This window comes from Anomalospiza imberbis, chromosome 12, assembly GCF_031753505.1.
Source record: "Anomalospiza imberbis isolate Cuckoo-Finch-1a 21T00152 chromosome 12, ASM3175350v1, whole genome shotgun sequence".
In the NCBI taxonomy this organism is placed as follows: Eukaryota; Metazoa; Chordata; class Aves; order Passeriformes; family Viduidae; genus Anomalospiza; species Anomalospiza imberbis.
The window spans coordinates 12,054,833-12,078,701 of NC_089692.1; the positions used below are offsets into that span (position 1 = coordinate 12,054,833).

Here is a 23,869-nt window from a genome sequence, read left to right on the forward strand (position 1 = left end):
TTAAAGAATATTTCTGTAGTCATTGCTTTGTTCTTATTTCTTGGTATCCCAGGCTGGCAGTCCAGGATAGCCTCACAAGGTGGGAAGTGCTAGGGAAGTTTGTCATCCAAGATCTGAGAAACAAAACTATTAAATATCTGGACTCTCATCTTTCATTTTTGCCCCCATCTCATCCTTACATTTACAGGCCTCAAAGAGGTTGGTCCTCCACAGTCATTTTCACCTGTCATCCAATACTCCCAGCTAGATGCCAGTTTTTGCTGCCTGTTTACTTAAGGCCAAACCTGTCTTTCACACTATCCCTTAAATCTAGAAAACCCTGCTCAAATTAATTAGTATTCAACTTACCAACCTCAAGACATGTTTATACTCTGATGTTTACAGTAAACTGCCAGGTACAGTGGAGAGGAAGGTTGCATGCAGGGAATTTTGATACCATAAACACTCTTTACTTCCAGCTTCAGGAAGTCTACTAAGTATGCAAATAACTGGACTCATTTCTCTTTATTGTTTATTATTTCTTCCACTAAATTAGCTGATTCAACTATTGCAATATGGCTGAAAAAATCTCTATCCATTGTTTGAAGATAATGGGACAGAAAGCTGACTACTGCTGTGTCTCTTCTGTTTGATACTGTGCTTGTATTAATTCATTCCCATGTGCCAGGAGCAAAGCTGCCTAATCAACATTTATACTCAGGTAGCACTGTGCTTAATTCACCTTTTTAAATTTTTTTAGACACAAACTGATTTTAACTGTATTTAGAAGCAAAGATGTATTTTTCCTTAAAGTTGTTAGTAGGATATAGTAAAATTTACATTTATCTGCCTTACTTTGGCAAAGGATTTGAAGGACTAAAGCTTGCTCTTTTACTTCAACCCTCACTCTATATCCCAAGGGAAAAACTCAGTCATCTGTAAAAAAGGAAAGGAAATTTAATAGACTGAACTCCATCAGATCAAATCAGCTTCACCACAATAAACTGATCTGATTTTATATTATATTATGCAATAAATAAAATAATGAATCCCTGAAGTTTATAAGCAGAAACTCAGTTTATCTCTGATTTGTAATGTATTTTCTGTGCATGGACACACACACACACAGAGGAAAAGGGCTGTTCCTAGCAGCAGTAAATCTTTGACATTCCTGTTCTACTCAGCAAGGTTTAAGAGATAGTGTACAAATAACAAACTTCATTATTGCAGTAGTAGCCCTCACAATGTTAAAGGACAATTCACAGACAATCACAAAATAAATTATGTGTTTAGAAAGACTATTCAATTTGTGCTTGATGACATGTATTTATGAAGAAGAGTTGAGAAAATAGATATGCAAAATACTGAACAGAATAATCAGATCTCTCTATTGTCAAATGTCATGTGAGGGTGTTTTCATTTACAAGTTCAAGTTATGACAGAAGGAAAATTCATGGGATGGTTTTGCAAGACACAGGGTTAACAGGACTTGTGTTAAGGCCTCACTGCTACAGTACCTCAAACCCATTTTTTTTTCCAGTATTTGATATTGGGAGTTTCCTTCCTTATGCACCATTATGACAAAAGTGCTGTAAAACCTCTCAAAGAAGGAACTTGAATGATGAAGATGTGGCTAAGGAAACAAGGGAAAAGGGAAACAACAGGGTGAATATAGGAAGAAAAAAGTTTCAAATTCAATAAGAATGTTAATGAAATACGAATGTTACAACTGTCAAGAGAGAGATACAAAGAGAAAAAGAACAAGTACACCAAAAACATCTGAGAAAGACAATCTAATGTGGAAAGAACTGCCATGAAATCAGAAAGTCTTGACTCTTTTTCCAAATTACCTCCTGTAAAAAAAGTTTGTACAGAGGTTACTTAACCTACTACATTTTCTGTCTGCAAAATCAGAGAGAATGCTTATCTGATAGGCAACTTGGGTACAGAAAAATCTGTAAGTAAGTTTCAGACCTATCAAGTTTCATGCACTAAAATGAGATTTCCACAACTGCTTCCAAACACACATTTTCATACAACCAGCCCTCCACAGCTCTGCTGGGCAGTGCCACAGCTTCCCTTTTCTTCCCACCTCTCACTCACAGCCCCAGTCTCCCTCCAGCCTCTGGTGCCAGCACTTTTCCCACGCATCTGTTCCAAGGCACCCGTGTGACCTGTGGGCAGGAGGACACTGCTTGTTTGAGGGCGTCTCCTGTTTATGCAGCTACAGATCTAAGATGCTACAGAACTGGAGAGAGTCAAGTCCCTTGGGTGATAGAAGCATCTTCTGCAACAAATATTTGGTTAGATCCATAACACTAGGAAAAGTCAAATCTCTGACTCAGCCTATTTGACAGGGCTTAAACAAATGAGTGAACAAGTTTGATGTAATAAAAAGTGTTGTCTCTTACTTTTCCTGAGGCTTTTTTCCTATTTGCTAGTGAAGTCTTGCTCCTTTGCAACCACCTGTGGTTGGTTTGGTTTGGTTTTGTTTTCCGGGAAAAAAAGCCCTGAAATAGAAAAATATATGTAATTGGAAAAATACTCCAAATAAAATGTTATACAGAAGGCAAGCAATTGTAAGGAGAACTATGTTGTCCAATAGCAAACAGCATTCACAGAAGAAAATTCAAGCAGATGTAGCCAAAGCAACTACAGAAGAATGCAAACATGATTCTGTAGCTAGAAGAAGACTAATAATGAGAACAGAAGACATATTTTTAATACAAATGATGGAATGACAAGAATTGTAAATAAAGTCATTCACTGAAAGAAAGCATTGAATTAAGCAGTCAATTAATAATTTAAAAAAAAAATTTAAAGGCTCCACACCTGGAAATGTAAATAAAAGGAGTATTGAGAGAGAGATGCCACACAGAAAAGATTAACAATGGAAAAAAAGTAATTGAAAGCCATAGAATATTTTCCAGCTTGCTGTGAAGGCTGTATTTAGAGTAAGGAAGATGAAGGCAGGATATTTTTACCACGTAAAGTTAAACCTTTAGTTTAGGAAAATAAATGGTGAAAGTATTCTCCTTAATTAAGTATAGTTGACAGACAAATAAGAGCTTCGTCTAAATTGCTTCAGGAACTACTTACTTCTCTATACAGGTTAAATAAGGAGTCCAGAGAGTGACAAGTGGCTGAGCCAAATCAGTTCTTGGAGTGAGGGCATTGAGTCCTGTCCACACCTTACCAGCTCCTCTTTCTTTTCTCCCACATATTTCTTGTGTTGCCTCTGAGGTTTATATGATTCATTTCAAGGTCAGGCAACAAAATTCACTAACTTGGCAAAAAATGTACACTTTGGAAGGTGGGCAAAGGTAACTTCTGTTGTTTCATCAGGTTGAACAACCTGCAGCCAGATGAGTTCCAGAGGTGGCTGGAGGTCAGCAGAGGGATCACATAGCCAAGAGCAGAGTGGGTTACAGGAGAAGGGCAGAGGGAAAAGGGAAGTGCTGCTTTCTGACAACAATCAGCTTTTAGCTGAAGTCAGCCAGTTTTGTAACTTAAGCACCTTAGTTAAATACATTGTTATGTGGAGGGAGCTGTGCCACTGCCATCTCTTACATACACAGAGGAGGTGCTATTACTGCTCTGGGACTTGTATCTTCACATCCTCATGTTTCTTCTTCATGTTAACCAAATCATCTGCCCAGAATTTACTAAAGCTGAATTAGGGGCATTTTCCACTGCCAAACTCTCCTGTGTTATTCTGCTCCACAGCACTGCTTTTTTATTATAGTACTGAAAGTATGACATAAGAGGAAGCTAGTATTAGATTTACACACTTCTAGGTTTTATTGCAAATTTCATTAAGTTTGTTGGGTTTTATTTTAGCCTCAAAACCTTATATTATGCAAATAGATGACAATATGCATTTTCAAATTTTCATTTCTCAGTGGTGTTCTCTGTTTTCTTGTTTATAGAGCCTTTGGTTATATATTTAAAAATATCTGATTCTTTAATATACCTTATATATACTTTGATGTACCTTAGTCAGGAAGGCTTTGTATGGTATTCAGATTAAATTTAGCCAATTTACAACTTTTTTTCTATTTCTAATAGCCAGGCTGCTTGCCCCTATTAAACAAAGTTTGAGCAAAAGGTGAAACAAGGATTCGACTGCCTGTAGGAACAGATGTACAAACAAGCTGCTACAGGGCATGCCAGGGTGTGAACACAGCTCATCACATGCTCTGCAGAAGCTCTGCAACCTGTTCCTTCTCTGGTTTGTTATGACCTCCTACTGCACAAAACTGCACTTTATGATACCTTGTCACCCAACAGGAATTTGTGTAAAATATAAACTTATTCAGGCTAGGTGACCATGCTGGGCCCCTTATTCTTAATATACAACATTATTTTCTTCTGGGAGTTGCAACTTTCCAATATTTTTAGATAACAGATGGATGTCATGTTTCAACCACACATGCACATGGCAATAGCCTACATGTATAGAGAAACTTGTAGACATCAGAAATCTCATCATGAAGAGTAAATACACTTTAGGAAACCCTTCCAAAAGAAAAAGACCTTGAAACCAGCTCTCTTTTGGGGCAATTTTTTATACTTTGTTCCTTTGAAAATCTAAGCATTCAGCACATAACTTAATTTTAAGCTTGGGAGTGGTCATATTAAGCCAATGCGGGGAAATAATGCATGCAAAAGTTTTGCAGAAACAAACTCCTTGAACCATTAGGGATTTTCCTTGCTTTTATAAAAAATTATTTGATTGACTTTAGTAAATCAACCTATTTATACTGTGAAAATATGACACCCTCTGTACACCAATCTTTCCCTATTTTCCTCAAAGTCTGTCTCTGTACACAGAAGTGTGTACACAAGCACAAACTCTTCCCGTGTGCTGACTGGCTCCTCATGTTGCTTGAGCAAAAGGTAAAATGATGATTTGCTAGCTCATCAAACCTTTTATGAGTAGCTATAATTTTTCTCAGTGTTCTGGTGGATATGTAAATATTGTAGGTTCTAAAAGAAACAAATGCCAGAGGCACGGATGTAGGTGTGTTACACAAAACTAAAACTCAGACAAAAGTTGGGTGGCATCTGCAGCACCTGCCCAGCCCAGCTGGCTGAGCTGAATAACCTGGTGAGAAATGGAGAGCTGGGGGCACAATAACACATCAGCACAACTGCACTCCCAGGGGATTGTGCTTTCTAAATACAGTGATGCATAATGGGCAGCCCGAGTTGGAGACAATGTTTAAATTCCTGAAGAAAGCTGCCCATGATAAATACCTGAAACTAAGGCAGTACCTGAGATAAATATGTTGTAGGCTGAGACGGAAATCCATTTTGAATGAATCTATAGATATAGCCTTCACCTTATTTGGCTTCTCTGAAGTATAATTTGCCCAAAATTTAACTAATCTACAAAAATTCTCTCCTGTGCTACTGTGTTCATTATATCTGCATGGAAAATACACAATAATTTTGAAACATAATTTTAGAGGTGTGATGTTAAAATCACAAATCATGACACAGCATACCAGAAAATACATCAGGGGTCTTAAATATATTAATAATTCTAGAGAGGCATTGTCATGCTTCTAAGATATCTTACAGTAGCCTCTGGGCTCATTTCTAAAATAAGTGATTTCTTTTGATGAACACAAACCAACTATTTGTGTAGGATCTTCCATATAAGTGTAAGATATAACCTGAGATTTCAGTCTGACCTCTGAGACACTTTGAAATCAAATACCTAAAATGTAGGGGTTCACTCTGAAAATTGTTATTTTTTAATTTCTGCAAAATGATTTTTCCAGATTAAAATTGCTGTTTCAGATTGCTTTGTGACTACATATTCCTTGATTTTGCTTAAAACACCTTTAGAGGCTTTTGCAATCAAAATATAAAATTTTTACTTTAATTAAGTTGCAGACAACTTTGTCTATAAAGGCAATTATTTATAGCTTTAATATATACTTCAGTCATTCCAACTGTACCCTGAGGAAATGTTAATTTTTAAACTTTAATGTATTATTTTAATGTAACTTTCTCTGTTACTATTTCTGCCTTATTCTCAATTCAGGAAGCTACTTGGAAAATGCTACTAAGGTAAATTCCATTCCTAGTTTAGAAATCTACCTTCCTTAAGAGTTCTATCTAGGTACCTACCTAAGTGGTGTAAATTCCTATAGAATTTATAACAATTTGATTAAAAAAAAAGCTAAGTGTTCTGATAATAAAATTTTGAAGTGCTTTGCCCACCTGTGCTGTGTGATGATAATTTTGTTAGACTTGTATTTAACTATGGTGATATATTATTACACTCAACTCACTCTTACAATTTACTGTGTAGCCTTGGGTACCTCCCTTCACCTTCTGTTTTCCTGACTGTAAGCCAGGAACAATAACAGCACAGCCAGGAGTCACACACAGCCTCTCTGAGCTGTGCAGGGGGGCTTTGCTGGCAGTCAGGCCATCAAGGCATCCCCTCTAACCCTTTCTTACCTTTGGCTTTCCTTTTGAGGCATAATGAAATTTCTACAGGAATGTTTTATATTAAATACAAAACTGCACTCCTTGCCCAGTATCAACAACCATCTGGAGTTGCTATGAATGTGAATTCTACTCAGTAAAAAAACACAAACAAAACTCTTCTTTTGAGATGCAGGTAATGTTGGGGCATTAAAAGGAGTGCCCTCCTGACCCCCGCTCATGCCCTGAGGCAGTAGATTGGGTTACTTGGTATCATTGCCTTGGCTTGGATAACTGCTCATAAAGTTACAGAGTTTTAAAATTCCTGCAACACCACTTATTTCCACAAACACCTGCAGCTCTGGTTTCCATAGGCCAGTTCTAAATTCAGCAGAGAAATATTTCTTGGCTTTTACTGCCTTTCTTACTAAGGCTCCCCCTAATTTCTTGTGGACCGAATGGAGTCCTACCAATTTTGTTAACCACTGCAAAAAGGCAATTTTTCATTTCCTGACCTTCCTTTCGTACAGATTAAAATCCTTCTTCCTTATATAATAATATAAAAAAATTAATGCTGTATTACTTATTTGCTATTCTGCAATCATTAATTACACACCCAGAGTTAGAGTTTAAACAATAGATTTCAAAGATAATTAACTGTTTGAAATTAGTTAGTGATGTTATAGAAAAGGAGATTAATCCTTAGTTTTTTTCTGGCATTGGATATGTTAGTTATTACTGTTTATTTAATACTGTTCTTTGAAGAATTGGACACACTGTAACATTAAACAAAATATAGGAAGCTGCTAGCTTAAGAGCCTTATCTTTATGTTACGATCAAACAAATGAAACTGGGTTTTCTATGGGTCTTTTTTTGCTTGTCTGTTCACCTTACAGCAAGGTACTGATCTAAGGCACATTCCTACATCACAGTTACAGCCTTTACCAGTGATCAGGGATACATCATCCTTCTCCTTAAACAGGAATGATGGCGAGCTACTTTGTGCAAAGGGGAACAAGTAGAAAGAAGAGGAAGCGGTTTTGCCTCAAGCAGCCAAGGTGCAATGTATGTTTACACTTACCCTGAAAGCAGGAAACTTCACTTCCCAAGCTTAGCAAGCCACACTGCGTGTTTATTTTGCCTATACACGTGAGAAATGAGAAGGGATTTCCTTGGCACACAGGCAGCAGTGGCAAGGTGGGGGTTTGGGGTCTCCCTGTGTCTCTGGCATACCAAGAAGGGATTTCCTTGGCACACAGGCAGCAGTGGCAAGGTGGGGGTTTGGGGTCTCCCTGTGTCTCTGGCATGCTGAGGAGGGATTGGATTTGGGGTCTCCCTGTGTCTCCGGCACACTGAGAAGGGATTGGATTTGGGGTCTCCCTGTGTCTCTGGCATGCTGAGGAGGGATTGGATTTGGGGTCTCCCTGTGTCTCTGGCATGCTGAGGAGGGATTGGATTTGGGGTCTCCCTGTGTCTCCGGCACGCTGAGGAGGGATTGGATTTGGGGTCTCCCTGTGTCTCCGGCACGCTGAGGAGGGATTGGATTTGGGGTCTCCCTGTGTCTCTGGCACGCTGAGGAGGGATTGGATTTGGGGTCTCCCTGTGTCTCCGGCACGCTGAGGAGGGGTTGGATTTGGGGTCTCCCTGTGTCTCCGGCACGCTGAGGAGGGATTGGATTTGGGGTCTCCATGTGTCTCTGGCATGCTGAGGAGGGATTGGATTTGGGGTCTCCCTGTGTCTCCGGCATGCTGAGGAGGGATTGGATTTGGGGTCTCCCTGTGTCTCCGGCACGCTGAGGAGGGATTGGATTTGGGGTCTCCCTGTGTCTCCGGCACGCTGAGGAGGGGTTGGATTTGGGGTCTCCCTGTGTCTCCGGCACGCTGAGGAGGGATTGGATTTGGGGTCTCCCTGTGTCTCCGGCACGCTGAGGAGGGATTGGATTTGGGGTCTCCCTGTGTCTCTGGCACGCTGAGGAGGGATTGGATTTGGGGTCTCCCTGTGTCTCCGGCACGCTGAGGAGGGATTGGATTTGGGGTCTCCCTGTGTCTCCGGCACGCTGAGGAGGGGTTGGATTTGGGGTCTCCCTGTGTCTCCGGCACGCTGAGGAGGGCTGGCAGTGAGCTCACCTGCCATGGGGCTGTTTGTGGGCTGGCCCGGCTGGAGCCACAAGGGCCTGCCCGGGCAGCGGGGCCCCAGCTCCTGAAGAAACGGTGTTTCCAAGCTGCCATACGCATTTGGGAAGCCAGCAGCTCTCAGAGCAGCTGAAGCACAAAAAGGGGTGTGATGTCCCCTGCTGTGAGGAGGCATGTGAGTGTGAGGAAAGCGTGGGACAGACCACACTGCCATAGGTCAGCCTAGAGTAGAGGCCGGCTCACCTCCCACAGCTCCCTCACCCACAGGGAAAAAACAGCAAAGTATTCCCTGGGGTCTTAAACAGCTTCATTGCTTTTGACACACTTTAGCACTTGTGGATAACACCAGTAATTTAAAAGATCAAATTACACCACTAACCCTCTGTGAAATTATCAGCGCTCCTAAAACTATTTACGGGAGTTAAATTATATAGCAACAAGGAAACAAGTACTCTACAACCAATGCAATATGAATTTGGTGCTTGGGAGATGCATAGCTATGTTTTCAAACACATACCAAGAATTTTTCTTTTCTTGCTCTTGTGCTCAGGATGCTAAATATTTAACTTTACTCAACCAATGGTACTATGAAATAAAATGAAAGATCCTATCACATGGCCAATCCAACAGTTACACTGGGCTATTTAATTGTCTGGTTGACTCAAAGCAAAGTTCAGTGACCCACAGCAGGTGAAATTCTCAGTGCAGAGTGTGATAACATCTTTGTGATCAGAACAGCGTAGGCTTTCCTAGTTCTTGTGCTCAGAGAATTTCTAAGTATTTCCGGTGGTTAAAAGATGTAATTTTCTGTATCTTGGAGAGAGCAAAGTATCTTTCTGTGTATCAAACACAGAAAAACTGTGATGAGACTTGAAGAATCAAAGGAAGAAAAAGGGTGAGATGTAGGAAAAATATTCTGAAGTTTTTATATTATAATTCTTCATTTGTAATATTAAAGGAATGTGAATACAAGTGAAAAAATAGCAACCTTGAAATGTTAAAGTGCAAAAGCAACAACATTTTTTCTAGGACGTTCCCCCACTTTTTACAAAGTTGCCTAACATAAGCCATTACATAAAATGGCAATTGTGGCTTACGGGCATTATTCCTTGAATAATTTGCATTTTCCTGTTCTTGTTCTTTGTGTTTCCATTGCTACTGGAAATGTATCAAGTCCCCGATTGCACTAATTACTCTTAATGACCCTCCACTCTACAGACCCTGCCTCTAACCTGGGAATCCATATAAATGGCCTGGAACTTCACCCCCTCCTTGACCTGTGTTGTTGGAGTGCCCATTTGAGTTCTGCCCGTGCCTGTGTGTGGCCACGTACCTTGTCGATATAGGTCCTGACCTATGGACTGACTTTCTGATGTGACCCTGACTGACCACTGTGGTCCCACTTGGTCATCACTGGCTGGTTCTGATTTTCATTTTACTTTAGCTGTCAAAGAACAAAACAAGGTGTATAATGCAAAATAGTTGGGTTTTAGTGTAGCATACAATGCAAATCTTGGGGAAGAATGGGTATTTAGGGAAATGGTTATTGGGTAGAAACCTCTAATTCATGACGTCTTCTTCCTAGAAGTGCTATGAGAAGTTCTTCAGCAAAATCAGTTTCTTCTGATTATTTTAAAAGTAGGATTAATCAATTAGTGTAATGCTAGTCAACATGACAAATGTAAGAGGATTAAGCCAAGCCTTGTTCAAAGACACCAAAACCATTACATACAGAAACTAAACATTGCAATAGAGAAAAAGGGTATTTGAAACCAAATCTATTGATTCTGTCTTCTGCTTTACTCCTAAAGCTTTTGCAATTTTCTTATCATGGATATCTTTAACACTGCAAGAATCATTTCTAATTTTAACCACAAGGAAGTCAAATCTTTTTGATACTTTTTGAGAGCATCTCAAAATGACCAAAAGGCTAGAAATCAATAATATCACCTGGCAGGAGATGTGAGCTACTCAAATTCAAGTCAAAGTCCAGCTCAACATGCTTATTGATGTTTTGGCAGGGAGAAGCTGTTTACAGCACAGACTTTTCATAGATTGGCATGAGGCAATTACATTCTGTCAGATATTCTCAGATTGCCTAATTATGCAATATTTGAAACAATGTGGGCTTAGGCTCCTGAAGAGCAAGAAAGAGATGAACTAAATCACTCTGAAATGAAGCTGAATGCTTAATATATTATTTGAAATATATTAATAGATGTAGTTTTTTTGAAATATATTATTAATATATATAGTTTTTTGTGAACATTTCTGTCTCAATTACCTGAAACTTAAGTATGGTTCACAACTGAAACAATGAACAAAGTACTTCACTGCTTTTTTTAGTGACTTCCAGAGTACTAAAATTAAGCCTAACTTTTTAAAATGCAAAAGCCACATGGTGGCAGGAGAGAACAAGGCATGTAAAAAACTTGTGCTGCTAAATGCTTCCCTTACATTTAACTAAATAATGTTCCCTTCTACAGCACAACTGAAGCTCTGTGGCTGTATTTTTAAATCTAACAGGCTCTAACATAACTCATTAGTTGGAATGTGTAAAAAAGTGTCCATGACTTCTAAGTTTTTGATACTGCTGACAAAGTCCACCAGGAATTATACAGTAAATGTTAATATTACAGTAGCTTTTAAAATTATGTAGTAGAGTCAAGGTATTGAATCTGCAACTTGTTTTCAGATTGTCTACACTGTAACATATTCCCATAGCATCAGAGATGCAATGACTAAAAGTGATCTTCACACAGCTGTTTTCCTATTTTGGATCTTATGGTGACACTAGCAATGACAGGCCATAAATACTGCTTCAAATTCACAATTCTATGAAAATGAAATATTTAGTCCTTATTTTTTTGTGTAATGTGCTATACCATGAACAGGTCTGCTGTGCAAACATGAGAAGTCTGATTTTTCAGTTTAAGATCCAGTAAAAGCAGGCTAAATTTCTAATCCTCCAATTTACAACCATCTGGACATACCCTTCACTTTAATCACAAAACACTGTTTGTAGGTGTCTCAGTGCAGCTCACATTATTTCCTAGTTAAAAGCCAGTGTGTGCACTTACCTGCACACACTGTTAGTACCTACACAGGTGCAGCCAAAACTGAAGAGTGACCAGTTACTTTTGCAATCAAGATGTAGTTCTGATAGCTGACTTCTATTAGATAAATAATAAGTGGATTTTGCTGTTTAGCAGACGTACAATTGGGATTCCTAATTTAAGAGCTGTGACTCTTTAACCTGTATTTGAAGACTTCCATCATTTAAACAACTGACTTGACACATTCCATAAAAATAATTTTCTTCTAATCTGAACATTTCTTCCTCTTCAATCTATTTTAAAATGTTGAATCTTCCTAAGAACCATCCACATGATTTTTAGCATATTTGACAGGAAAGAAGACACAAAGAAATTCAGTAGTATATGATTCTCTTATCTCCATACCTACCAGAGCAAGAACTTTCTTAGGACTGTAAACAGTGTTGTAAAGTCCCTGAAATCCTGGTGTCCCTCATCATGGCCCTGGTCACACCCAGCTCTTAATGCTAACAGGAGCAGCATAAGCTATTCACCCTCTCAGAGGACAGGCTTATGTCTCTCTATACTCTGGTTTATTGGATTTTTTTTCTTCAACCTACTGACCACCAGTGTGGATCATACTGAGAGTTTTCTAATAAGGAACTATTTCAGTGATTAACTGATCTGACAAAAAAGCATTCACAAAAATCTGAAACTATCTTGCAACTGAATAGCTTTCACTTCCCTGTCTGTTCTCTTTCTATGCTCACTTTCATGGCTGAACTTCTCAGTTTCATTTTAAGCCTATATTATTCTTAATAATATTGTCTAACTTATTTCTCACATTTTTCCAGTCAAAAAAGCCAATAGCTTTTCCTTTGTCTTCCTTTTCCCCCAATATATGCAGAAAAGAGAATAATACAAGAGCTGTACACTAACCTGTAGAGAAAACCTTCACCACTGTTAATATTTGCTACTTCTGCATCTTCTAAAATATTTATTCTTTATAAGACTTTTGCTTGAATGTGAAAGAATTTGCTTTCATATGTTGTTTCTGTGCCATCTGTTAACTTCCAGGTTCTTTTATTCCTTTCACCCAGGCACTGCAGGCAGATCTTTAATTTAGTCCTGCTAATTGTAAGAGTTCCATAACTGCAGACTTAACTGTCTTTAAAACATGTCTTTTGCTCTACTTCTTCCTAGGCAATGTTCTGGAGGTTTAATTTTTTTTTTTCTTTACTATAATGCAGTTGCCCTGTTTCTTCTTGCAAATAAGGATCTCTGATTTCCCTTGTGCTACTCCTTAACTTGTGAGTTGCCTGTAAATATTCACAAAGCTCCATTGTTTTAATACAGGTATCTGTAATAACTCTTTTACCATGATGCTTACAGAAACATTTTGATGTCAACAGGCAACAAATAATGTAAGGCTGATGCTTTTTCTTTAAGTCCTTTTCTATCCTTCTTGTATATTGGCTTATGAATTAAAAATTCTTCACGCTTTCCTTCAATCCATTTAATACAAAATGAATTCACTTGGAGCAGCATGATCCTACTACAGTAAATGTGAAAAAATCCTGATGTAACCCGATGGAATGTTCACAGCAAGTTTCAGGGTGGGAAATACTGAAATGTTAAGAGATAATTGTTAGAAGATGATTAATTTTTACAAATGCGAGAAATTCAAACTATCTGGTCACCTCCTAGTACTCAATGTTCTAAGCAGTGTTGCACTGACTCCACATCATGTTCCCTGTACTTCAGTGTAGTCTGAGGTGATTTCACTCAGGTGACTGAAGCAGTCTGCTCTTAGCTCAGCCTTCTGCCTTGCTGTATCATGAGAAATAGCAGGACACTGAAACCACACTGTAGACCTCATAAACAAGGGTAGAAAGGTTAGGAAGAAAGAAAAAAAAAAAGAGGAACTCAAATGACATGCAGCCTCTATTTTCCCAGGAGAATCTGAGTGTGTCTGGAGTTAACTAGGAGGTCACTATTTTGATCTAGCTTGAACGACAGATAGATGTGTGTTAGCACTAATGAAATGCAAAATCTGGCTGCATTGCTAGGCCCGATGTGTACCTGCTCAAGGAAGCAGGAGACCACCAAGTCATCTGCTTGTATTTTTAGGTGGACTCTTATGGTCCCAGTTACACGACTGTTGTGCTGACAAAAAAATTAAATCAGTGAGGATTTTAACTACACATACCAAGTGCAAGAATTAACTCTATTAACTCTACGTAAAAATGCAATTAGTTAATGTTGCTGTTTTAGTATGTTCTAATACTTCTCAAACAGCCTTCAAAAGAAACACAGTTCTTAGAGATGACTGTATACTGGACATAGAACCAAGACCATTAATGAGAAATTAAGAGGGACAGCTCTAGCTCCTTGATAGACCTCCTGATGTACAAGGACTTCAGTACTGTGAGTAAAAAGCAGTGGAGAAAATGTGAAAAATTAATATTGAGGCAGAAAATTCAGGCACAGACTGATAGAAAGGAAAATACTGGTCAGGCAGCTTGTCCTAAAGTTTGCCTGGGTGTTTTCTCATGCTCTGAGTTGTGAAATGCTTGACTCTTTGTGGCCTAGAAGTTCAGTTGCAGTGCTTATGTGCTAATGAGATAGTAAATCTCCTGGTCTGTTCTGTGTTGTTGAATAGTGAGTGATTCCTATCTCAAGAACATATTGGGAAATACAGCTTCACTTTTTTAAGAGTAGATAACTGAAACTGCTGCTTTTTTGTGAGATAATGTCACATTGCTATATTGAATGTCCTATAGCAATTAAAAGCATTATAGGGCTGAAAAAGAGTGGTAGGTAAAGGAAGGGGTCAAGTCTAAAGGGTTTCATCTGTTCCTTACTTTTTGCTGCAAACAAGACCTTGCTAAAGTTTTCTTTAATTTTAGTGAAGGAGTCCTGTTAAAGCAAAACCCTCTGTGCTGTGGACTTCTCTCCTATTCAGGAGAAAAAATACTTTTTGATAAGAAGCAGGAATAACAAATACGTATGCAAAGTTTAGAGAAATATTCTTCCATTAGCAGCTAAGAATATTATTTCCCCATGTTTATTTAAGTTTACAAGCTAAATTAATACAACCCAAATATCCTTCACTTCAAAATTCAAAATTATTCAGAATTTCAAAAATTAATGTATGGTTACTATTTGTAATTTCTTTTTAAAGATGAGTAATGTAGCTATTTAGCAGCTGTCCAGAACAAGGAACATGAAATTACAATATGCTTGGTAATCAGTAGTTATCTTGATCTTATTACAAATTATTGACTTAAAAATTTACAAAGCAAGTGTAAAAAATGTTAGGCACAATTGAAATAAATAAAACTTCAAAAGCAAACACTCGATGCCATGCAATTTTTCACAGTGAGTTTACACATATTCATAAAACTAAAGCCCTTGCAAATACTAATTTTATTGGTTTCCTATGGCAAAGTCCACTATTCTATAAGAGAAGAAAAATTATAACTCTTTTATTTGCAAGTTGAAGTTCTTCTGATATGAGACACTTTGTACTACTACCATATTTTTCTTACAAATAAAAATAGTAGGAAGGATGTCTCCTTCCTCCTCACCTGAGCCTGATCTAATTCTTCCACAATTTAATAGACATCTTGGTAGCTTAACTTCTTTGAATCAAAATTTTTGAGGATACTCAAAGTACATATATTTAATACATCAAATTGCCACTGAAGTATTCAATGTGTTTGCCATCAGATATAGCATGCAGTCTGCAGTGACATTTGCCATACAACACAGTTCTCACACTCCGCGTTTGACTTGTTCAAACCTACTACCCCAAGATAATGCAGCAAATGATCTTGACTGTGTAAATAACCCTTATTACTTTCAAACCTAAATATAATAATGAATAAAAAAAGCTTTGAATTTTCCATCAACCCAGAAGAGTTTTATGTCATTAGTAACTTTAAAACCATTCTTAGCCTTATAAAGAATTTAACTTCTTAAAAATTTAGATTGTATAAGGATTTTTGAACATGTAACATTTTTTTTTTTCTGAAAAAATCTTAGTTTCATTAGTTTCAAGCTTTCAAAGTCTCGCTTTTCCACAGGCAGTTCTTTTCTGTTTTCTGCATACAGGCTTTCTAGAAATCAGAAATCATTTTAATGGAAAGTAACAATGCTGTATTCCTCACAATTTTAGCTTTTAGCTACCTTGCTGAGGTTCTCGGCAACAGTGAAATACAGTGCTCATTTCATGATGTGACTATTAACTTATGAACTTATGAACTTATTCTTATAAAACACAAAAGAAAAAAAATCCAAAAAGTTTTTCTTTCTCTATAGCTTTCCCTGGACTCAGTAAATGAAACTGAGAGAATGAGGAGATAAGACTGCTGAAGGGATAACACACATTATTCACTGAGTTCCTGGTTAGAGATTTTCTGTGCCTACCAAAGGATCTTCATGTTTGGCTACAACCAGACTTCTTTTCTTGTCTTCCTCTGTTACAGTCTGACTGATCTGTTCAAACAGCTTTGACATCTTGGCAAACCTCAGGTGGTTCTGAAACCTTCGTGCAGCAAAAGCATAAAGCAGAGGGTTAATACAGCTACTGATGAATACAAGTGCTCCAGAGATGTACACTCCCTTGTCTACAATTTCTTCCAGTGCCAAAGACATCTCCTCATTAGAGAGTTCTATTTCAATTGAAATGATATCCAGGATGTTAAAGATGTGGTGAGGGAACCAGCACAGAATGAATGCCACCACAACGCTGGCAATGAGGCGTTCCGATCGCTGCTTGGATTGGTAAGTCATTCTGCTTATTCTTCTTGCAACACACACATAACAAGTGCAAATAATTAAGAAAGGGATTACAAAACCTGCAAGGGTCTCCAGCAGAAGATAGGACACTTTCTGTCTATTAGAAGAGTAGTTGCGACATGTGCATAGAAGTCGACCATTCGTTTCTTCTGTCTCTTGAAATGGAATGACAGAAATGCCAAAGGCAATAGACAGGAACCAAATGAGGAACACAATCAAAGAAATTTTTTCTTTTCTTCTGTATGTTTGAATTGTGAAAGGGTAAAACACTGCCAGTAGCCGCTCCAAGCTGAGTGCTGTGATCAGAAATATACTGGCATACATGCTGCAGTAAATAATGAAAACCAGCATTTTGCAGAAGATGACTCCAAAAACCCATGAATCAGCAAAAGAGTAAATCCAGATTGGTAAAGTGATCAGTACAAGGACATCAGCAATGGCCAGGTTCAAGATCAGCAGGACTGAAAGAGACAGTTGCTTCATTTTTGTACAAACAGTCCAGATGACAATGCAGTTTCCAGGGGTGCCAATTATAAATGACAAGCCCAGTATTATGCAGACTACTGACCTCACAATATTCCATGTTGAGTTGCCACTGCTTTCCTCATTTTGACTCATTCTGGAAATTCTTTCGTTCTTGGTTGCTCTGTGCTCTACTTCTCTTCTGCAGGTGTTGGTGAACTACTTGAAAGTTCTCCTCTAACTGATGTTCTGAAGGCTAATGCAGACTGTGAGCTCACATCCTCATGCTCACTCTTACAGACATCTGACCACATATGGCAGTTCCTGTTGTTTAGGAGGATGGGTTTTTTTGCATACAAAGCAAAAGTAAAAATACAATGCCGGGTCTGACTTTGCTGTTTACATCCATTGTGCTTCAGCAAATTTTACAGCATGTTGGTGGTCTTTCTAAAGTGTCCCTATTTAAAGAAATTTGCTACTGTTTTGGTGTTACTGATCTAATCAACAGCTCTGAGGAGAAAGAAATCCTTTTTATGCTACTCTATTATTCCTCCTTTGAATAAGTTGGCACTTTATTTTATAAAAATAAAAATCAAAGAGGGGTGGCAGGTAAATGACAAATGTGCATTATATGTTTGACATGAATTTTAAAGCTCAAAAAATGTGCTTACTACCTTCATGTCATCTTTTTTAATTCATCAGAAAACAGTCAATCATATTTCAGAAATACCCTGGCATAAAGGAAATCAACTGTGTGTACTGTACTGGTACAACAAAGCGGGTATGAGTTGTATTTCTAATTCTCTATGAAATTGCAGTTCTTTACCAAACAATAACCACCAGAGTATTCAGTTTGGATGTAGAGTTAGAGGAGGAAATGTGCCATGTCAGAGAGAAAAGATATGATTACATTATTGTCCTGCTATGCCAGCAATGGGCTATGATTTTTCCTAGGAAGCTTGGTAGTCAGTGTAGTACTCAAATCCTAAATGAATCATAAGCTCTTCAGGGTCTGGTCAAAGAATATGAAACTATTTTGTTATCCTGATTTCAAAACTTCTTCTGAAGTTCATTTCTAAAATGTTAAAGGAGGAACTAGAACAGCAGAGCCAACAGAAATATTCAAGAAGTGGAACTGGAAGGGTATTTACCATTAAAAAAAGTTCACAGAAACAAAGGAGTTATTTATAGCTTTCTTAAATTTAAGAATGTGATACAGATTATTTCCCTAATTTTACAAACCTGGCAAATGTAGTGCATAGTATTAAGTCAGAAAGTATTTTTCACCAAGGAAAAAGGATTGTAACATCAGCACCCCCAAAAGCAGCTTAGCCGGTTTTGCTCCCGTAAGAGTATAATGAGATCAAAAGTAAATCCAGAATAACCCCACTGAAGTTAAGTATTATATCTTCAAAATACTATTTGTATAATACAGATTTTAATTGGGATTTAATCTGATACATGATTCCAGTTCCTTTCATTTTTAACTGCATTTAATGAATATAAGGTAGGGGAAAAACAAAACAAGTTGTTTGTATTCTGAAGGGAATTTCTGAAAACCACTTGTGAAAATTAACTAATGGGAGGAAGTGCTGGGCAGTATTTCTTCTTCCAATGAAATCACCTTTACACACATTATTTCTCCAGAAGTAACTTCATAGACTATTTTTAGTTTGTTGCCAGTGGCATATGTAGATTGAAGTAAGTTGCAGATTTTTTTTGTAAAAAGATAATCAAGGAGAGAGGTCCAGTGCCTCCTGTCACCCAGTGCTGCAGGGACTGGCAGGTTCTTTAAGTAAAGTCAATCTAGATTATGATTGTTGTGTCACACACTGATTATCAAGACTTTGACCTGAATTGCAGAGGGCTCAGGTGACTAAAAGCCTACACAACCAAAGACTCTAGATAGTAAAGAAAGCTACACTGATTACTAGAAACTCTGCTTAACTGAAAGCTGAGATAATTGCTAAAAATCCTGTGTAGCAGTAAGATACACTAACTGCTAGAAATTCTAGATAACAGTAAGTATGCTGATAAGTACATTTTATGTCATAATAAGTGCTCTAAGTGTAGCTACAGTCTTGTGGCCAGTCCTCAAGCTACCAAGGATCCCTAAAAGGACTTGTATGTTCTGTACCATTGTGTGACACCTCTGTAGGATTTTTTTTTGCATAACTTTATTTTTGGTGGAAAAGAGCAGTTGCCTGGACAACCATTGGTATAAGTATAGTTCTAATCCAGTAATGTATGGATGTGGCTGAACTTTGGAAGCATCTGGCCTTACATTTTCCAGAAACACGTTTCTCCACTTGAGTTGAAGTTTGCTTGCCAAATGGCCTCCGCCTCTGCCTATGTCTTTCATTTAAGCAAGAAAACAAATTAATCTCTCAATTGCAGCCACAGTCTGGAATTTGTTACAGAAAAATCCCAGAGAAGTGTTGAACTGCTAAGATTTCCTTGAGTAAGACTCTGAAGCTAGGCTAATAGACTAAATATCTCAGACATTAGAGTTAACATTAGCTCAGGAGCATGTTTCTGAAGAGCTCTATGTGGCTCCTGGATCACTAAGAAAACTTCAGATTGTCAGCTGACTTTAATGTTCTCTAAAAGTGTCTGACTGTTATTTATCAAATTTAAATTAGTAGTACACAAACTTTATGGCAATTTAGCAAATATTTCCATAAACCGGGGGAGCAATATAGTGTAGTCAATAACTGCTAAAAACAACAGTGGCTAAACAATTCAGTATCTTATTCACTCTAGTGGCCACATGTGTATGGGCTTTAATGTATGAACGTCTTTGGACTTCGGATCACAGAAGCTCTGAACTACTTCATTACAGCAGTGAAATTAGGCTGCATCTGTATGTTTAAAAAACACAGTTTAAGTTTTTTGTGTGCATGCATATTATATGTAGTGCAAAAAGTCAGTCATCAATCCAGGAAGCTTTCTGTAAGTCTGCTACTTTTAGATTGGCAAATAATTACTGGAAACTTTCAAGCTCAAAAAGTCCGTGCTACTGCTATGAAACAATTTAAATAGAATTTTCTTTGCCTTCAATATCAGGTGTGTGTTTCTCTCATCCTTCAAATTATTTTACCCTGAATGAATTCATGAGCTTCCCTCTGGTGGATGTTCTGTAATTTACACTACCACTGAGCATTTTCAAACAGCTGTGTTTGCATCTCTAAATGTAAATTGTAATTGATATTGCTACCTCTTGCATATTTGTTCTGAGAAACAGAGTTTCACTTCAAAATGCTGAGAGTCTTTGGGCTAAGAGTCTCTGCTCAAAGTGTATCCATCTTTCCATGCTGTAAGAGCATCCCTTGAAGGGATTTACAGAGTAGCTAATACATGAAAAATGGCAAATCCACGATGTGGAACTTGTATTTAGAACTCTACCAAGAAGACTTTTAAAATCCTCTTTACATTTTGACTTCAGAAGGATCCCCTGGATGTTTGTTTAGTAAGTGATAGTAGAATAATGATTATCAAGTATCTCCTATCTACTGAGGTGCTGCAAATTGATGTTACAACCTCATTTATTGTTAATGTGAAAGAGAAGAAGTAATTAGCCTGAACCCCTCAGTTCTTCAGCCACTGCATCGAGGTGTATTTGCAGGATTTGTACAAATGTCTTATAACAAACTCAAGTCTATGTGCTACTGTGGGCAGTGTGAAAGTGCCACCCTTTGCGTTGATCAGAGAACTATGGGCTACTTCACAGCTGATCTAATTGTTGCTTTCTTGATTACAGGAGGGGCTCCAGTATAAGTGCGATTTCATGGGGATGTGCAGTAGCTAACAATCTCTCTGCTCTGCAATTACTGCAAAGGGAAGTGCAGTGTAGGAAAAGACACACACCAGACATTTCTACAGTCTTGCAGTGTTTGTGGCAGCAGCCCATGGGGCAGCAAGTACAAATAAGAACACTCCCAGGGCTGCTTTATCAGTGAGTAAATAATTTAAGGAAGAACTTAAGATCAGTTCCAGAATGTAACAAAATATGTGTACTTTGCACTGTAAAATATTCCAATAAAGAATATTTGAAATATTCTGTGTTGTGTGCATTCTTGTTAATCAGTATCATTAAAAATTTGTATGAGAAATTATTTCCTGCTTGTTATGTTCAGTTTTTTGGCTGGCTAGAGATAAGATTTCCTGCTTCTTATGTTCGGGGAAAACTGGTTTAGGATTTGTGACAGGGAAGTGCTTCCAAGGCACCTGTTGTGTGTGCATCAGACATGCTTACATATTGGCACCTTTCTTGCCCTAACAGACTGATCACTGACAATCAGAACATGTTTCCATGGTGAAAAACACAGAGAAATATTCTCCTTGTACAGACTTACCAGGTGCATTAGATTAGAGGTGTTAATTAAGATAGTGGAAAACTGTATTCATAATTCTGACTACAAGCAGGAATATGAATAACAATTATGCAGAGTTTATGGAAAAACTTATAGACACCTTTTCTTGACATTATTATTGTATACAGTTTTAGTGTCCTGTTACAGTACACGCTTTTGAACAGTAAATTTATAGATTTGATCCAATTTAAGGCAAGACTCCCCATTCTGAATCAGCTACTACTAAGTAGCTACTTGTCCGCAAACTGTTGCTATCCAAAATCCTTAAGGATATAAACATATCTGGCACCATGGCACACTACTGAGTAAATCAAATACACTGTATACATGCTCTTCCTTTTCAGTAATAATTTACAGATGACAAACACTGCTTTGATGATTTGCTGCCAAACATTACTTGATTTTTTAAAATTGTTTAGCCAAACCTACTGCCATTTATAGGTTGTTTATGTATTGCACGTAAATATTATTTTGCCATATGATCAATGTCTCTTTTTGTTATTCAGCAGTGATAAAAGAAAGTGTTTAGCAGAGCATGTCTTAGTGAAGGATCTGTGATTAAAAACCCACGAGCAGATATCCTGCAGTGCCTGAGCAGCAGCAGCAGCTGTTCTGCCCCTTGGAAGGGGCTGTCCGTGCACTTCTGTGTTTGCAACACAGGGCGGCACTGGGAAACCATCCCTTGGTTTTTGGCTGAGCCTGCGGGCCCGGAGGTGCTGCCTTTCTCTGCACTGGGTGCACGGCGTTCAAGGCCATGGCTCTCCACAGAACTGAGTCTTTCACATAGGAAGGTTAGGTGATTGTGACTAAAATTTCAATAAACTTATGAGGGAAAATCACAATGTCTTTTTTTGTCTTGTACACCACATTATTTTCTAAATATTCATATTTCTAACTCTCTCAGTTCTGTTTTGATACATGCCCATCTCCAGTGCTACATTCTGTTTTAACTGATCTGGTAAGGATAGCTCCCTCTGCGACAAAAAATAACATTAATTTTAATTAAAAAAATTCATTTTCTATGCCTCTGAAGGAACAAAGTTTGGAAAGTTTGGTAATTACATTAACATTTTGTCCTTCAGTGTAGCTTCTATTTGTGTGTTCTCTTTGAAAAGCAGATCAAATTGTGATCTCTTGGGTTGTGAAACAACCCAGTCCAGCAGATTTGAGCACCTTTGAAGACTTACTTAATTCCTTTATTACACATGACTTAACCTTGGTCCCAGTGTGACATGAAGTCTTGATTTTGTGGCCTTGTGTCAGGAGGCTGGTTAATTGTGCTGCAATTAGCAGACCGTACTGATTTTATGGGGAATACAAAGATCTTTCTTCTGCCCTGTAGCAGCCACCATGTGTGTCTTAGGAATGCCTGTGAGCTCACTTACTCAGCAATTAGCATACCTGACATTCTGTTCTGCATAGCCAGAGAAACCAGCACCCTGTGCCACACTGCCCTTCAGAATGGTCTTGCCCAAGCGTTCTTAATCTGAAACAAAAAGTAGTCAGGATTCATTCTGAGATGCTACACAGAGCCACACTAACAGCTATTTAGTAAACACACACATAATATACTGAATGGAAAAAGTGTAAGATATGCAAACTTCAGGCACAGGTAATGTTTGATCATTCTGTAATGTGAGCTATTGTTTCTGTAGAATTTCTATATAATATTAGAAATTACTGTGAATAATGATAACTTCTTCATTAAATGAAGAATTTTCCCTGGCAGAAATTGGTAGCACCATTTTTTTGATTAAAACATAATATCTATTTATGGGAATTTAATAGAATGTAAAGCTAATAGACTCTGAAATAATCTGATGTCTTACTTTTCCTATATTTGACTCTTGAGCCTAATAATACGATCTGTTTTTTGGCAGACTTATTTTTATGTTCTAGTGTTGAGTCAGATCAAAAAGTACTTTTAGCCCACTACCTTGTCTCTGGTAGCAGCCACAAGCAGGTGTTTAGAGAAGAATGTAAGAACAAGCTATGTATGTCTATACTTGTCCTACGCATTCTCTGCCATTCAGTCAATCACAGCTGGGGAGTTTCTTGGATGAGGGATGGTTTCTGTGTGTTTAATAAAGCTTTGTGGACATTTATTCAGTAGACTTCCTAAGCCTATCCTTGAACTCCAGTGAACTTCTAGCACTGCAGCTTTGACCCATGCTGTGTGAAGAACCACCTCCTTTTGTTTCTTTGCTGTTTTCCTGTTGGCTCCAGCCAGCTCCCCACAGTTCCTCTGTTGGAAAAACAGTGAACAGCACACCTGTGTTCATCCTTTCCACAGTCCTTCCTTGATTAAAGCCTACATCTGTCAGTCATTGCTTAGCTGCAGACTGAAGAATTCTTACATACATGAATATACCTACACACCTTCCTATACCCTGTAAAGAAATCGTCATCATCCCTTCATTCTTCTCATTGTCTCTTCATCCAGGTCTCTTATATTTCATTCAGACAGAGGAACGGACTAATTCTGAAATTCAATAGTTCACTTAAACCACAGTGTGCTGATGAGGGAAAATGAAAGAAATCAAGACACACAGAGGTCAAAGCTCCCTCATCTCCAGTCTGTTTGTCTCACCCTGCTGCAGTGTAACAGGGCTGGCCATACTGCACTCAAACATGTATTTT

General features: G+C 38.0%; 1 protein-coding gene and 1 long non-coding RNA gene across 2 annotated transcripts; both read right to left on the reverse strand.

Annotated features, from left to right (window-relative positions):
* Positions 1–779: 779 nt before the first annotated feature.
* On the reverse strand, positions 780–2,469 carry LOC137480974 (uncharacterized). The gene is made up of 2 exons (XR_011003225.1): positions 2,391–2,469; positions 780–915 (listed from the first exon to the last, which is right to left on the reverse strand). It is a non-coding gene; the product is annotated as an uncharacterized lncRNA (long non-coding RNA).
* Positions 2,470–15,982: 13,513 nt separating this feature from the next.
* LOC137481213 (leukotriene B4 receptor 1-like) lies at positions 15,983–22,999 on the reverse strand. Its single transcript, XM_068202763.1, has 2 exons — positions 22,631–22,999; positions 15,983–17,180 (listed from the first exon to the last, which is right to left on the reverse strand). The coding sequence occupies exon 2, from the start codon at positions 17,010–17,012 to the stop codon at positions 16,002–16,004; it is 1,011 nt and encodes a 336-aa protein (XP_068058864.1). The 5' UTR covers positions 17,013–17,180; positions 22,631–22,999; the 3' UTR covers positions 15,983–16,001.
* Between the last annotated feature and the right edge of the window lie 870 nt (positions 23,000–23,869).

Coding starts and splice junctions, on each gene's coding strand:
- LOC137481213 (XM_068202763.1), bottom strand. CDS start 17,012: ATGAGTCAAAATGAGGAAAGCAGTGGCAACTCAACATGGAATATTGTG.